The 16,169-nt window shown below is 36.9% G+C and overlaps 1 protein-coding gene across 1 annotated transcript in view; it reads right to left on the bottom strand.

The window, feature by feature from the left end:
* Nucleotides 1-484: 484 nt before the first annotated feature.
* The window catches only part of ARSB (arylsulfatase B), a 76,962-nt gene continuing 61,277 nt past the window's right edge, over nt 485-16,169 (bottom strand). The window contains exons 7-8 of the mRNA XM_009280315.2: nt 1,389-1,517; nt 485-837 (exon numbers count right to left, since the gene is read on the bottom strand). Coding sequence (XP_009278590.1) covers nt 572-837; nt 1,389-1,517 — 395 coding nt within the window. The 3' untranslated portion in view covers nt 485-571. The remainder of the gene's footprint in view (nt 838-1,388; nt 1,518-16,169) is intronic.

Raw genomic sequence — 16,169 nt, forward strand, 5'->3', positions numbered from 1 at the left:
TGTGGTATTCTAGGAGGTTTGGGGTTTTTTTACTGTGGGAGATTTCTGTCTGTTCCCTTTTCTGGATGGAGGTGCATGTTAAAGGCAAAAATTATTATGTCTACTGTTGTATTTTTTTCCTATTCTTTACAGATATGTAACAGCTGCCAATTGAATTTGTCTTCTGGACAAACATGAAACCAAAAATCAGTTTATTCCAGAAGATGGATGCATTCTGGATGTCCCTGCTGCCATGATTCATTGCAGCTTTTTAAGAAAACTAATCTCTTTTAAGGAGGGCGGCAACGTTTTATCTTCTGCATTAAAAGCATATTTTGGACAAAGAATATTCAAACAACAGATTTATAATTTTACCAACATTTCACATAAAATTGCTGGGAAGGAGAGAGTGGGAAAAGACTGAAATAAGATTCCCAACGTATTTTAAGAGTAAGAAATACTGAATTACTCAAGGAATGAGCTCACAGTTAGTAATAGTTTAATAAACAAGGTAAGAAATATATGACTAGGACCCTGAGTCCATAAACCAGACTCTGCTACAAGGTTGTTTTGCAGGATGCAGTGCTGTGCACTATGCCCAAGGACCCCAAGCCCCAGTTGCTTCTGGATCACAGTGGGGATCCTCATCAGGGTAGAACACAGGTACTGAACGTTTGTAATAATACTGAAGCCGTGAGAGCAGTTTTTCCACCACATGAGGATATTTTTCAGACAAATCATTTTTCTCTTCAGGATCATGAACAATATCAAATAGCCAAAGTCTCTTTGTTGGTGGATCAGATGATTGAATCTTTGACTCATTGAACAAAGTTGGTGGAGGGAACCAATGACTGCAGCCTGCAGAAACAGGAACAGACCAAGTGTTAATTCTCAGATACGGAGCAGCAGTGTGGAGACATAGAGTTATACTGTAATCAATGAATTCACTAGGTCCCTTGACAAGCCACTGGCCAGTGACTGTTGCTGCATTCCTTAACTCTAGCCCAGCACCAGAGTCTCTTTAGTCCAGGGCTACATATACAGGAGTCCTATTTATACAAAAAAGCTGCACTATTGGGATTCAAACTTCCATGTCACTTAATTTCATATAAATTAATTTCATGGACTTTCTTCTTGGATTTGATGATCCTTATGGGTCCCTTCCAATTTGAGATATTCTATGATAGTTTTTCCACTACTGTGAAAGTCATTTGTGTACAAAATATTTGCAAAATGAAAGAATATGTTTGGATTTTAGAAGTGCCCTTTCTAGATTTCTGCATGTGATCAAAAACCTGAGAAGTTAGCAGAATAACTAAAAGAAATGAAAATACATTAAACAGAATTAAACTGTGTTTGGGGCAGGTGGAAGATATGACACACTGCACAACAAGGAGTTACTTTGTTACCTGGATATCCAGTTAGTAACTTCCATTTTCCACGTCGAATTGCTGCATGCATGGATATATTGAAAAGTGTATCATCCCATGGAGAAGAATTGCTCTGAAGTAAAGATGTCCTGTTGTCAATGCCAAGACCTTAATGAAATGGTAAATTAAGTTAGGTACATTGCATATGCATGAAGTAATTTTTAGAATTCTGTTGGAAAACAAAGCAGCAGCATCCATTTATTTTTATGTATTGGATGAAGAATTTGTTATATAGACATGCAAAGATCTGTGCCATGGTTCACTGGATGTATTTAACTCAGAACTTGAACCGCACCCCAAAAAGTTAGCAGTGGAAAATGTCACACCTGAGTCTGGATAACTGGACTCATTTTGTATACAGGTATTATATGTGTATTTCATATACCTATATTAAGAGTGCTCACGACTGAAATTCCTAAATTTGTTCATACAAGTGCCTGTATCTTTTGCCAGTTAGGAATATAGGATTGAAAGATGTCCTGAATCAATGCTACTACCGTTAATTCTCTTAGACCACTCCAGGGACCAAGTCCCAGGTCCTGACTTGTATCCACACACAGAGAGCTGTCTCTCTGGACTGAGCTGGCTACATTCACACAGATCCACAGCTGGCCAGCGAGGTACTTCTATGGCATGACATAGCGTGAAGCATGTCTTCATGCTGTCTTTGGTAGAGTCGGATATGACGTGGCTCCATATCCAGATACTGCAGAAAACTCTGAAGTGTCAACTATATGCAAATTCCCTCTCAAAAGGAAACCTGAAGCTCCTTCTAGGAGGGAGCTCAGGAAAAAATTAACATGCATACACCAGGGATGATGAGGAGACCAGTTCTTTATTGAAACCATAAGTGAGTCAGACAGACACTCCAGGAGCATCCAAACCATCTTGCATATCAGCTTTCATAAACAAGATAGGAGTTTAAGACATAAAATCTAAGAGTTTTATATTAACTGTATCAGTGATACCTGTTTACCAAAAGACTACCAGAAGGCGACTCTATAATCAGACTAGAAAAAAGACATCAGGAGGTGGAGAGAAACCAATGTTGATTTTCTAGCATCTTTCAAGAGATGACTTTCAATCAGTATAGGGAATTTAAAGGACTCAGCTGACAGATTTTTGCCACTGAAATGAAAAAGAGAATCCATGATATGTACAATGATCATGTGAGATCCAATATTAGAAGCAGAACTAGAGGTTTCTAAAAAGAATAAATCCTGTACATCACAGTGGGGCAAATATAGATCTGATAGAAGAGAACAACAGAAAGTTTGGAAAGAAAATTCTGGGACACAATTTCTCTATTTTTTACGAAGGTCCTGCTAAGTTTCTATTTTATCACTGGGCTTCACACTTTGAATCAGTTTTTCTTTAATAAGCACTTTCTGTGCATACCCAAGTTCCCTGTTTATATCAGACTTGTATAGTGTTCCCAGATAAATAAGGCTATAAAAGGAGACTACTTGTTTAGAGTATGCATACACACATTGGGGAGGACTCAGCTCATCTTAGACCATGAAGCACTGAAGCTGATGGTAAAAAAACCCAAACCCCTATAAAAACAAGGAAAACTTCATAAATACCCCCAAAAGAATCTCTTCTGGAAGATAAATCCCCACACAGCCATGTAATGTCTGTAGCAGATACTAAACAGTTTAGAGATTAATATTGCTTACTTTTCAACATCGTTATGTTATGTATTATTCTGTCATACTGTTTGCTACTGGGAATACTCATCTTTGCCCTCTACTTTCTTAAAGAGCACAATGAAAGACATTCAGCAGATCAAAAAAACACAACCAAGTTTTTTAAACATTACATCTCAAAATTCCAGTATTAAGGTTTGGTCTAAAGGAAAAATTATGTGAGTCTGCATTTCTGATTTTAAGGTTTAGCATGGAGAATATGCTTCTGACTGCTGAGCTACGGTATGTGAAGCCATAGTATTACACAAGATAAATTATTTAAAATACTTCAAATAAACAGTATGAAAGATTGTATTTTTAGATATACTTTGCAAAATATCCTTAGAATGCTATGCATGAGACTTAAGATTCAAGAAGATAAAATAATTTAAAAAAACCCTTATTTGGTTCAGGTAACAAAACCAAACTCCTAAACTAAGAAATGCTTTTACCAGAGCTTGTAGTTGAAGTTGTTTGGTGGAATATTATCCTTCAGCAAAATTTCTTGAAGAGAAAAAGATGAATTCCCTCATGTTGAGCTATTATAAACAGAACTCTGTCAGTCATGTTAACTCACCCATTGCAAGCACTTGTCTTGTGCCAAAGAAAGGTACTGTCTATTATTCAGTCAAGTGCATTGCTTCCCAGGCAGTACAGGTCAACTTTTATCAGACATATCAGCCATAGAAAACAGACTGATGCTTGTTTGAATGCTGTCTACACAGGATATTTATAAGACTGCCAGTTTATTACATTATCTATAAGCACCAGATACAGAACTAAGATAAATAAAAATATTGCTTGATATGAGTTCTCTTCTTCCCATCATACAACTTTCACCTTAAGCTCGGATCTTCCTCCCCATGCATTTACCTGACTTGCTCCTTCCCTTCAGCCCAGCTGTTAAGTTTCTACCTCTGTCTTCATTCTTCAGCTTCTGCTAGTGCAGGTGAAATGCAAAATGCCTGGGCAGCCTTCTCCCTTGCCGTATGAATTTTATAGGGATCCCTTTTCCAATTTGGCAGACTAAAGAAGTCATGTTCTTTTTGTTTCCTTTGTAAGATAAAACATTCATACCCATAGCATCTAAGCAGTTTTTCTCTGCATCTGTTCTAGATTGCTGGGGGTTTTTTTCTTCTTTTTTTCCATTATGGTTGACCAGGCAGTAACAACAGCCCCGTGGACTAATTCAGCAGTCAGAGGACAGATGCCTTTTATTGATTTGGGTAATCAATCAAGTCTGCCTTCACATGCCCGCATACTGTCCTTATAGACATATATAAAAAATGTGATGCTTTTACTTGTGCAAAGAGGCTAGACATTTTATTTTTCTGCTGTTTGATCACCAGTGTATCAGTGGCTAATATACTAAAGCTTTGTTTTTACCTTAAAAGAAAAATCCCACAGCCTTTGCCAAGAATTTTCTTATTTTCAAACAGAAGCCACTGTTTCCTGAAGCCCAACTTCAGAGCCTCACCAGCTGCTATATTTCTTTTCGGGAAATGATACAACTTTTATTAGTTAAGAAAGCAGTGAAATTTAATTGAGATATTTATTTTCAAATATTTAATGTTACAATAAATTGATCTAAATATTTTAGTGTTTTGTTTGGAGTTGTAGGTCACCAAAATGTATTAAAATAGCTTTTATATCTCTATCGAAAAAAACAAGTCCTTCAGAAAATGTTGCCCTTGGTAAGTGACTTTGGAGTTTATATCATATTTCAAGACCATCCTTAGTTTTAACAGCCTGAAAAACGGTTTCAGGATCAGATTTTTAAAAGGAATTGAGGTGGCCAACTCCCACTACCCACAAAAGCAGTTTATTATCTAAATACTTTAAAAGCCTGGTCCTTTGCCCCTTATGAAAACTTCAGCTTAGTTCTTTTATTTCCATTATCATACATTGTCTCTGTAAACAGATATATATTCCAAATTAGGATGTAAAAACCTAAATAATTTTCAATAGCTAATTTGTACCTTCAAGAGACCTGATTTTTCAGAAGGCCAAAGTCATCAACTCTGAAAAATCTATGCAAGATGCTCAGAAAGCATCAGTCAAAAATGTTAGCTGCATTTGCGAAAATAATTGTAATTTTGATAATCTGAATATTCCATAGCATACTCTTCAGGCAGGACGTTGAAAAATTTACTACTGGATAAGTATATAAATAACATCCTAAATTGATAACCAGAGAATACGTGGGATTTTTCTAAAAGTGAACAACCTTTCAATGCATTAAGCCTTGCTAATGCACAAACATAAGTACAACAAAAGGGAAAGTAATGAACATGGGGGAAAAAAGCCTCACTCCTCACTCTGCATACACAAAAGAATGTGCTCTGAACAAGCTACTGCTATTTAGGGAAGAGTTTGCAAAGTTGTAATGAACAGGTAATGTCCAGCAGCAGTCAAGAAAAGCAAAACCAATATTAGAAGTGGCAAAGAATGGGACATTATGCCACCACCTAGGTCCTTGTTGTGCTTCACACAGGACACTGTGCAGTTTTGGTCCCCATGTTACCAAACGGACACAGAAAAACCATACAAGATACGAAGAGATGTGACAAGGAAGATTAAAGCTATGGAACAGCTTCTGTGTGAAGAATGACTAAATAAATAGGACTCTCCATCCCCGAAGATGGACAACTGATGGGGGACAGGACAGAGGTCTATGAAATTGCGTGGCCATGACAAGCTGAATAAGGAACAATATATATGAATAAGGTCTTTCCTAATAGGGGCATCAAATAAATTATGAAGTCACATATTCAGAATAAATGATAGTATATACTTCCTTATCACAAACCCAGCTCAAGTGTGGAATTCCTTTCCATGGGATGCTGTGGATGCCAGAAGTTTATGCAGGTTGAGTGACAAAAAGGGTTCACAAAGTGGAAGAAAAGTCCATCAAGGATTCTTATATCCAAGATCACAACCTAAAGATCAGGAGCTCCATCAGCTGCAGGCTGTGGGGGACACGCAAGAGAAGTATATTTATGTGCTTGCCCTCATACACTCCTTCCTACACAAATGATACTCTCGGAAACAGAATAATGAGCTAGACAGATTTTTGGCCTGATCATACACAAGATGTGTTACCAAATTACTTTCAGTTCAGGACAAGCCAAATATTTTGTTTACAAAAGAAAGCGCTATGTCAAAGCAGATTTATGCAACCTCTTTCATTATATTAATCTCTGTATGTACTGAACTGAAAGGGTCAAAACTTTCACAAAAGGTAAGTATAGAATCATTAATCACAGAGTATCTCAAGTTGGAAGGGACCTATAAGGATCATCAAGTCCAACTCCCTGCTCCTCGCAGGGCTACCTAAAACTAAACCGTGTAACTAAGAGCGTCATCCAGACACTCCTTGAACTCTGACAGGCTTGGAGCTGTGACCACTTCCCTGAGGACCCTGTCCCAGTGACCGACCACCCTCTCCGTGAAGAACCTTCTCCTAATGCCCAGCCTGAACTGCCCCTCACACAGCTTCATTCCATGTCCTCGTGTCCTATCGCTGGTCACCAGAGAGAGGAGATCAGCACCTCCCCGTCCACTGCCCCCCTTGAGGAAGTTGTAGGCTGCAATGAGGTCACCCCTCAGCCTTCTCTTCTCCAAGCTGAGCAAACCAAGTGACCTCAGACACGCCTTGTTAAGTCTTGCCCTCAAGGCCTTTCACCATCTTGGTCGCTCTCCTCTATAAGCATATATGATTCAGATTCAGGTTTAACTGTAGTTTTACAAATACATGGATACCATGAGTCATTTCTAGCATACCCTCTAGTTTACTTTCAGTGCTATTCTTCAAAGGAGGGATAGCATAAAGAAATGAGAATATTAATTTGTATTAGCAATGGCTTCCAATGCACAGATCAGTGTATCAGTGCAGACAAGTCAGTTATTTGCTTAAGGCTTGTTTTTCACTTATACCAGAACGTAAATCAAGAGTAAAGTAATTGAAATAATGGATTCACAACAGATTTATACTACTGTGATTGAGATCAGAATCTGATACCTATATTATTTCCTGCTTTAGTCATACAAATTTAAATTTAAAAAAAGCTCCTACAATTTACAGAAATGTTACAAGATGACAGGTTTTGCCATACTGAAGAAGTTATTTGGTACATTCAATCCAGCAGTGTGTCCCAAGAAGTAATTAATAACTGATGATTCAAAGTAAAACAGAAAAGATAAACCAAAACTGCTTACTTTGCCCAGCAATCTGTTCTTTCATTCACTTTCTAAGCATAGGGGAGATCATGAAAAATGATGCAATGTGCTTAGACCTGTTTTTTCCCTCCTGGCCTTTCAAAAAAGCTCTTCTGACCTCATTCAGTGTCCCATGTGTACTCCTGATTTAATACATCATTTAGGCTAGGTGGGTACCTCTTCCAGAGTAAAAAACTGTCTTCCTGTGTATTTTTGCATACACTTACAATAGCCTTCTGCTTAACTCATTAGTTCATCTATCCAACTGGGCAATGGTTTCTGGGGGTGGAAAATAGGAAGAAACATTTATTCACATTTCTTCCAATGTATCAATGTATGCTTCAGAATCAATCATCTATTCCTTGGCTCATACAATCCTAGTTACCTATCACAAACTTATCTAAAATAAAAAAATACTAATTTCTCTGACCACCATGAAAAAGATAAAAATGTCTGAAAATCCATTTATTTTCTGTGTAACTCAAAACCTTTTAAATTTTTCTACTACTGCTGTACACCAAAATAACTTTGTGACCCTTTGATGCCTGCAATGCTACATGGTAATAAAAAAAAGAAGGGTTGATCCAGTTTTACTACATTTTACAGCTTTAGATGTCTTATCAGAAGCTCTCTACTCCTCTTCCTGTATGGGGCCTATAAATCCAGCTTATTTATTTTTCTAAGTCTTATGACATTCCTGACAGGTTTCACTGATATTCTCTGAAATATTTAATATTCAATCAAGAGCAAACACTAAAAAAATCCCATTTTCCTAATGTAAGCAAAATCAAAAAATAGCAAAGACAACAACAAAAAGCCAATGCAACACAGTACTTGGCAGGTAGGCTGGAAAATTCAGATCTGTCAGCATCTTTGTAAATATTTCCTATGATTTGTTTCAATCTTTTGCTTTCTACTTTGCAAAGCAAATATTTCAAGTACCACGTAACTATAATTTGTAAAAAAAAAGATTTAAGGATAGTCAACACCCACATTGTGTACATTTGCAAATTTAAAAAAAAAAAAAAGTTACAATCAGAACTTTTTTTTTTTAAAGAAAGGCTCATTCTTTAGATCAGTCTAAAAGATAAATTTGTGGAAGCATTTTATTAAATGTAATAAATCTCCTAAGAGTATATTCATTTAACCTTCGCTATCTAATTTTTAATAGTAAGAAGGAAGAAGGTAAGCTGCAAATTTTCAGCTAAGATTTAAAAAAGGGAATACATAGGGGAATACGTATTCTATATCAATATATATATGATATTTGCACAGCTCTAATAAGCATAGATCAATTACTCTTCTCATTCTTCTAGCTCTCCTTCTTTCTTTCAGTGAGACCAACCCAAGTAATTGGTAGAAACCTAAAATGTGGAGATATAAATAGACAGCACATCTAAAAATAAAATATTCTGCCTTCAGTCTATGATTAAGATGATCAAAATGATCCACGCTGAGAAGAAGTTTTCTTGGTTGGTAGGAGATCAAAGAGCACACAGTTCTTTCTAACATGCCATTTAGCGAGGTCCTGACCACTAAATTTAAAGGGTCCAAAACAACATTGCTTGAAGTATGCTATATTTCTGTACACTGTGGTCTGCAATACTAGTGTGCAGGGAGGCAATTGTTGGGTACTGGAGAGTAATTTTGGAAAAGACAAAAGAACATTAATTTATTATTTATTTGGGAGAGAGAGCCCTGCCCAAAGAGTTAATCTAAACAGCCTAAGTGAGTGACAGATTGACATTGCCTCTACAATTTTCCAATATTCTGCACAGTAACAAAAACATTCTTTTATAAGCAGCTCCATATAAACAGTGCCCTTTAGGGACAACAGAAGTAAATGAAGCTTCTACCTTTGTTTCTTCATCTGCAAAACAACGGTGTTAGAAGTTATCTACCTTTTCCCAAAGGAAAAAGTGAAAAATATCAGCATTCTCTATAGTTAAACTTCTATTTATGATAAGATAATGTAGCAGCAGATTCAGCCATATGACAGGGAAAATACAATCACAAAGAGCTCCAAGCTTAATTGCAACATGCTTGATGGAAAAGACTGAAAAGCATGCATTAAGAAAACCCACAAAACCGAGGGTGAATTAAGATTTTAGATGGCTCACACTCTTTCCAGTGCAAATTAGAAACACATCTGAAACAAAAAATAAACAGGTGCTGCTGTTTTGCAGGTGTAAAGTACATTTAAGAACTTTCAGCCAAAGCAGGAATATCACCAACATTTCCTGTAACACGAGTGTGTGTGCATATTACCTGGATGACTAAATAGTTTGATACCTTGCAGTTTACAATGTATACCGCACAAAAGGATTCCCTAGGTATTCTCTTAGTAACTAAAAATTATCTCTGTAGTTCTCAAAACTTCTATTTCAGCATAAATTTTGTCTGGCTATGCAACACCCCCTATCACTTATTTGGTTACTCCACTCCAATATTTAAATAATACATAACAGGATCCACATAGAACAAAAGTTTACTTCTTGTACCACATGGCCATCTAGGCCAAGAAACTAAGCAACCATGGGACAAGAGGAAAGATCCTCACGTAGATAGAAAAGCATCTAATAAAATGGGAAACAAAAAAAGTTTTGATTTCACACTGGAGAGGCCACCATGGGATTCCTAAAGGAATTTGTGCTGGGACCCATACTGTTGAACATACTCCAAATGACCTGGAAAAGGGACTGAACAGTGAGATTACAAAGTCTGTGGATGATTCTAAGTTATTTGAAGCTGACTGTGAAGAACGACAGAAGGCCCTTATGAGACTGGGTGAGTAGGCATGAAAATAGGCAATGATATTTAACATAGATACCAGTAAAGTGATGCATGTGTGAACTAACAATCCTAAATTCACATATAAAACGACGGCCTGCATGTCACCCATAATTGTCCAAGAGTGAAACCTTGGGATCATGACAGATTAAGCTGATGCTTTTTCAGAATTATGTCAGCACTGGTCAAAAAGAAAACTGAGTGCAAGGAATTATTAGAAAAGGACTCGTGAACAAAGCAAAAAGCTCTATGCAACTGGAAAACTGCAGTTCTGGTCTTTCCATCTCAAAAAGAATACAGTACAACTGAAAAGGTTCAGAAACCAGTTACAAAGTTGGATGATGTGCAATCCCTCATGAATTAAAATCCTCTGCTAGATGTACATTCTGCTTAATTAAATTTGTATGTTCTGTGGAACTCCAAGGACCAGGCTGCTTCCATCCCCTGCATGACCAAAGGCAGGTTCTTCCCATCTTGTGTGACGTTGAGCCAAATGCAATCAAATAATCAAAACCTTATTGTTTTAATTGGCAGGGGACAAATCAATGTAACACACAGGCCAAATAGTTTGAGTGCTTACTACTCAGACCTCATGAAGTATCTTGAGTGAAACCACATCATCTTGGCAGTCGTTAGTATATTCAGTGCAACTACAGTCTCTACCTGACCCGACTAGACATCATCTACAATGCAGAATGGCACTACTACACAGCACGTACCCACAGTGAGAAAAACTCAAACGTGCTGAGGCACTGGATGAGACATAAATTCTTTACCCAGGAAATTCATTGTCTGCTTTTGCCAGTAACAGTCATGTTCCAACTGGACTAGACTACATTCTCTGAACAATCTTGGCTACATCCTCAAATTCAATTACATGACAATTTTTTTCAATTACTGAAGAAGTTTCGTGGAAAACCGCCATGTTATTCTATTGCTTTGTAAAATCTTCTTTTAATAGCATCTCAGCTTGTTGCTATCAGAACAGCTAGAACACCTCTCTGAGCTGCTGGTCCCCTGCCGTCCTTACCCCCATGTGATAAAAGAGATTTTGTTTTGTCAGTAGGCACCACATAAGCCACAATTGTCACTAAGACAGTGTTGCAATAAAGTCCTGCTTGTTTGCAAAGGCCCTTGGGAGGATCATTGGGAGTGCTCATGTTTTCAGATATCTCTTTGCTAACGGAGGCTGGAGAGACACATACGGAGCTATAGGTGTGACAAGAGGCACCCATCACGGGATTCTGTCAGTTATGCCCTTAGAGCAAGGAACACAGCCATAACAAGGTTGCATCACAGAGCCAGAAGGCAAGAAAGTACTGAACTGCAGAAACTAGTGCTTGCAGTCAGGCAGCTTTAGGGAATGAAGTGGCACTTGTGCATATGTCCAAAAAAAGATACTGCATTTAAAATAATTCAATCTTGTGCATACAGATTGTCAACTCACTGAAGACTGTCACTCCAGGAAGAGAGGCTTTCAAAAGGTAGTGTCACCTGGCAATGACAAGTCTCAAGGGGATAAATTAGATGTTCTTTTTTTTTTTTAATTCTGCTGAGATTATATTCTAAAACATTATGAGTGACTCAAAAAAACTTTCTTTACTTTGTAAAAATGTTTTTATTAGAGAGGAATGAACAACTCTGTATGTCGCGGAGCAGAATTCTGCTTAGTAGTTGAACCAAACACTGGGAAAAAACCACTCATGCTACTTCCACTAGAACTTAAAAGCAACAAACAATAACCAGTATTATTTTCATAGTAAGGCGATGCATATACCTCCCTGCCTCTTGTGATCTGATTAGTAGTCTATAAAAACCACAGAGGAGATGCCCAGACAGAAGTCTGGGACTGGCGAACCAAACCCCACGTATATATGAAACCCAAACAGTATTTTCTAGTATGTTCATTATTGTCTTTAAAATCAACATACTATTTTAATCATCCAAGAAATTCCTATTGTATTCACCAGCTTCTATGTATTGTCAGAAAAATGGTAATGGTATCATTCTCCTACTGCTTCCATTAAAATAAATCAAAGGTTTTGCACATCACAGCTTCTGTTCTCATGTAAATCATTTGACTCTATTATCAGGATTTAAAACATTTACTTACATGATGCCCATTAAATAGAAAAGAAAGAAAACCCAAGCAGTTCAAAAATCACAGGTGATTACTTTTATATCAATAGACACTGCAGACTCCTTCGAATCACCTTAGCCTGTTTTTGTGCTACAATAGCAGAAGTGATAGGTAAAAAATCACAGACTTCCTTAAATATTATGGAACTCCACATAAAAATTACCCTCATGAAAGCAGTCTTCAACCTCCTAGAAATCTCACCACATGCATACACACAAACCCTGCATGATTGGCAGGCTCACTGTCCCCTACTAATGCTCAACTGTGGAACAGCGGGAGGTCTGTTAGGGGTTGAAAAAACCCACACTGAAACGAATGGGAACATTTCCATTAATTCTAGTGGGCTCTGGTTCAGACTGGTTAAGCATCAGCAGTAACAAACAAGGAATTTACACCCTACCAACTTCTCTTAATCAAACAAATGAAGCTAAATTCCCCTTTATCCATACAGTTCAGTAGACACAGTGTGTTTTCCATGAAACCTTTATATGAAAGGCTTCCCCATTTGTATTCACAACAATCATTTCTGGCAACAACACATACATTTTAACAACCCCCCCAAATTAAAGTGATTCTGAAATAATAAAAAAAGTGCCAATACATGATTTACCAATTCTCAGAAGAAAAAGCTTAAGAAAATAAAAACAAACAAACCAGTAACAGTGAACAATCCCATGAATGTTACCAAAAATTGAGGCTTATGAATGAACAGAGAAAACCAAATTCTGGAGTCATTTTCCCTGCTGCAAAATGCATGTCACTAAGCTCCGAAGTTAAGATCTACAAACTGTTTACTTAAACATATCACTTGATCTTCCCTGCAGCACTGAAACAGCAGAATAAAGGCAGACTTCAGGTAACAGGCACCAAAACACTTGATTCTTGATAGGAGCATGCAGCCGGAAAGGGAAACACAAAGTCGAGAAATGAACCATAACTTCACTGCAGTGAAACTCAGGAAGCCACCCTATAACTTTTCTTTGTGGTCAGCGCTGCTTCCCACAATCACATCTTCTGAACTTTCCTCCAATGGCATTTTTCCAACTGTCCAATAGTTTCCTCCCTAAAGGAGGAAATTCTCAGGTCACACCAAAAGCCCAAGCCAACTGCATGCTATATAAATTATTGTTTGTCCACTAAAGCAATTAGAAACAGATGCCAATTCGATGCTGAACGTATTTAATTTTCAGTAAACTGGAAATAAAGAAAAGGCTCACACCAATTAAACATTTAACTTCCATACATTTTTAATAAAAAGAAAATTGAACTGAAAACTAAGGGTTAAATTCACATGAGGATGTATGTGACAAAATGAGAGGTGTTCTCCCCCTTCCAAAAAATCTAGCCCAACACTAGGGATACTTTTCCGGGCTTTGGGGACCCAAATTCATGCCCTGAGTTAGCCTGATTGTTACGAAGAGTTTTGAACCGTGGTCTCCCATCTTTCAGGAGAGATTTCTCCCCAACAGACTGTATGAAACTCTGGGATGGAGGTTTTCTCCATATTTTCCATTTCACATCATATAATACATACAAATATTTTGAACGACAACACAGAAAATAAGCCTTTAACTTGGTGATGGGATATCTGGATGGGTTTTGGTAATTTCAATTTCCACTCATACCAGATTTGTACATAAAACTTGGAATTTATATAAGAAAGTAAGCAAATTTAGTGGGTACACCATTTGGAACAGATTCTTAACTTTTTATTATCTTCTAAATTTTAATTCAATGATCTATGTGCTTTTCTAGCATCCATCGATGCAAAATATTCTGTAGGCACAGGGTGGTTTTCATTTGCAAGCAGTCCAGCCTATAGTTTGATTTGCAGGCAGACTACAAATACATCCAAATTAGGGACTCTACATTACACCATAAAAAACAAGATTGGTATGTGAAAAAAAAATCCAGATTTTTGTCGGTATTTCCCAGTTTGGAAGTACCTGGATCTGGGGAGAACAGATAGAAGGTGGCAGGAATGTCTAATGTGGGAACATAAGAACATATAAATACCTTTCAGCATACACCATTTCTAGTGAAGGCCATTTTAGCAATTGGGAAGCTGTACTCTTCACATTGTTCAGCTGCACACATAATAAAAGTAGTACGAATCTATGGACTGGGTCAGAAATTACACTGGATTTCCATTCTATTTTAATTCTTTGCTTTATGTTTTTGGATTAAGCACCAACATGCTTTACTTTAACATGAGATTTTTTTTCCTCCTAAATATCAAGAAATAATATATTGAACATGATTCAAGTTTTTAATATATACACTAGACCACAGTGGTTATAGCATTGAGAGCAGTGGAAGTACTAAATTTTTCATTTCCACTGATGAATATTATATCAAGTCTCTTCCAAACACTCTGAAAATCGTGACTGTCTCTAACATAGTAATATAATTTATACAGTCCCTAAAATCTTAAACCATTCCAATGAATCAACTACTCGCCTGCAAGATAAGAGTAAGACTACGTTTTCAAAGAAAATTTTATTGAGAAATAAAAAAGCAAAAGAACAAAAGGCATAGTTAATATTTTTACAATTAGGAGACACACTTAGACCTTATATATCTTCTATTTATAAACATAAGGTCTTTTTAAATGCCTCATTTGTTTGTAAAAGTATGGAAACACATGGCTGTTCTCCATACATTTATAAATGGAATTGGAGGGGGAGAGGGAGTGTTTCTCTCCCCTATAGCTACAGAAGCATAAAAAGTCTTAGATATGAGTAGATGAGGATTCCCCAGGCAAAACTATCACTTGCCCATAAGCACAAAATTTTGCACTATGTTTCACATAGATGCATTAGAAATGCCGTACTGGAAATTTATTTTTAGCATTTTATATAATGGAAACTTCATGACAAAAATTACCTTTTGCTAGACTTGATTCTGTGAAGCAGCCTGTTGCTTAGTTTTCATCGAGAAATGCACAAGAAAAGCAAACTCCAGAAGGAGTTTTAAGAAAATCTCCCTATTGCTCTGGCAAAGTGTATATTGTTATCTTGGCACAAATGCAACTCATGTTCCTCCTGCAACTGATTCAGCTCTGGGATCCAGTGCACACAAGACAGTCAACTGGGGTATATTCAGTTCTGGCTAAAAGTGCCAATCTCACCAGGATCGTTTTGAATAGGGTCTTTATTGATAACTGCTGATATTAGATATCTCTAATCTCAGTCAGTGAACTGTCAAAATGAAATTAGAGATATCTTCCACAAAATGCAGGGAATTTTTAAAGCTTCCTGATTATAATGGATAATGCTATAAATGTCTAGCCTATTCTTTCTTGGGATATATGATTTGAAGCAACTTCATTGTATTTTCTCTGAATTAACTCCTACTTTCATGACTGGAATTTTGGGAAGAGATGCAGAAATGGGAAGGGATGGAGAAACATGCAGGAGAAGATGTTATGGATACTTATCATAACACTCACAAGTCACCATCATCCACAATAAAGCCAAAATTTAGAGCTTACTCCATGTCTCAGAAAAGACATATATGTCAAAGTCTTGATCAACACTTGCTCTACTAGATTTGTAGCTGGTTTACACCCGTTGCAAATTTAGTCTTTCTGGGAGAAAATCTACAGGGAAATACAGAAAAAAAAATTCTTCTACTATGGGAAAAGTTAAATATCAAATTTTCAGTGTCTGACTTTAATAGATGAACAACACTGAGCCAAGCAGATTATTCAGACTCTTTTAAGGAAAGTATATATATAAGAGTGTCTTGTTTGTGAACAGACTGTTTTTGCATAGATATTGCTTGTTGTACGTTAACAAACCTATAATCAGTAGGTTATTTAGTGCTTCTTAGACTTTTGTGGTCTTATGAAGCACAAAAGACAAAAAATCTCATAGAAATCAAAGCTAAAAGTTACAAGGTAGCTTTAAATAGCACTGTCTA

This window comes from Aptenodytes forsteri, unplaced genomic scaffold, assembly GCF_000699145.1.
Source record: "Aptenodytes forsteri isolate BGI_AS27 unplaced genomic scaffold, ASM69914v1 Scaffold387, whole genome shotgun sequence".
In the NCBI taxonomy this organism is placed as follows: domain Eukaryota; kingdom Metazoa; phylum Chordata; class Aves; order Sphenisciformes; family Spheniscidae; genus Aptenodytes; species Aptenodytes forsteri.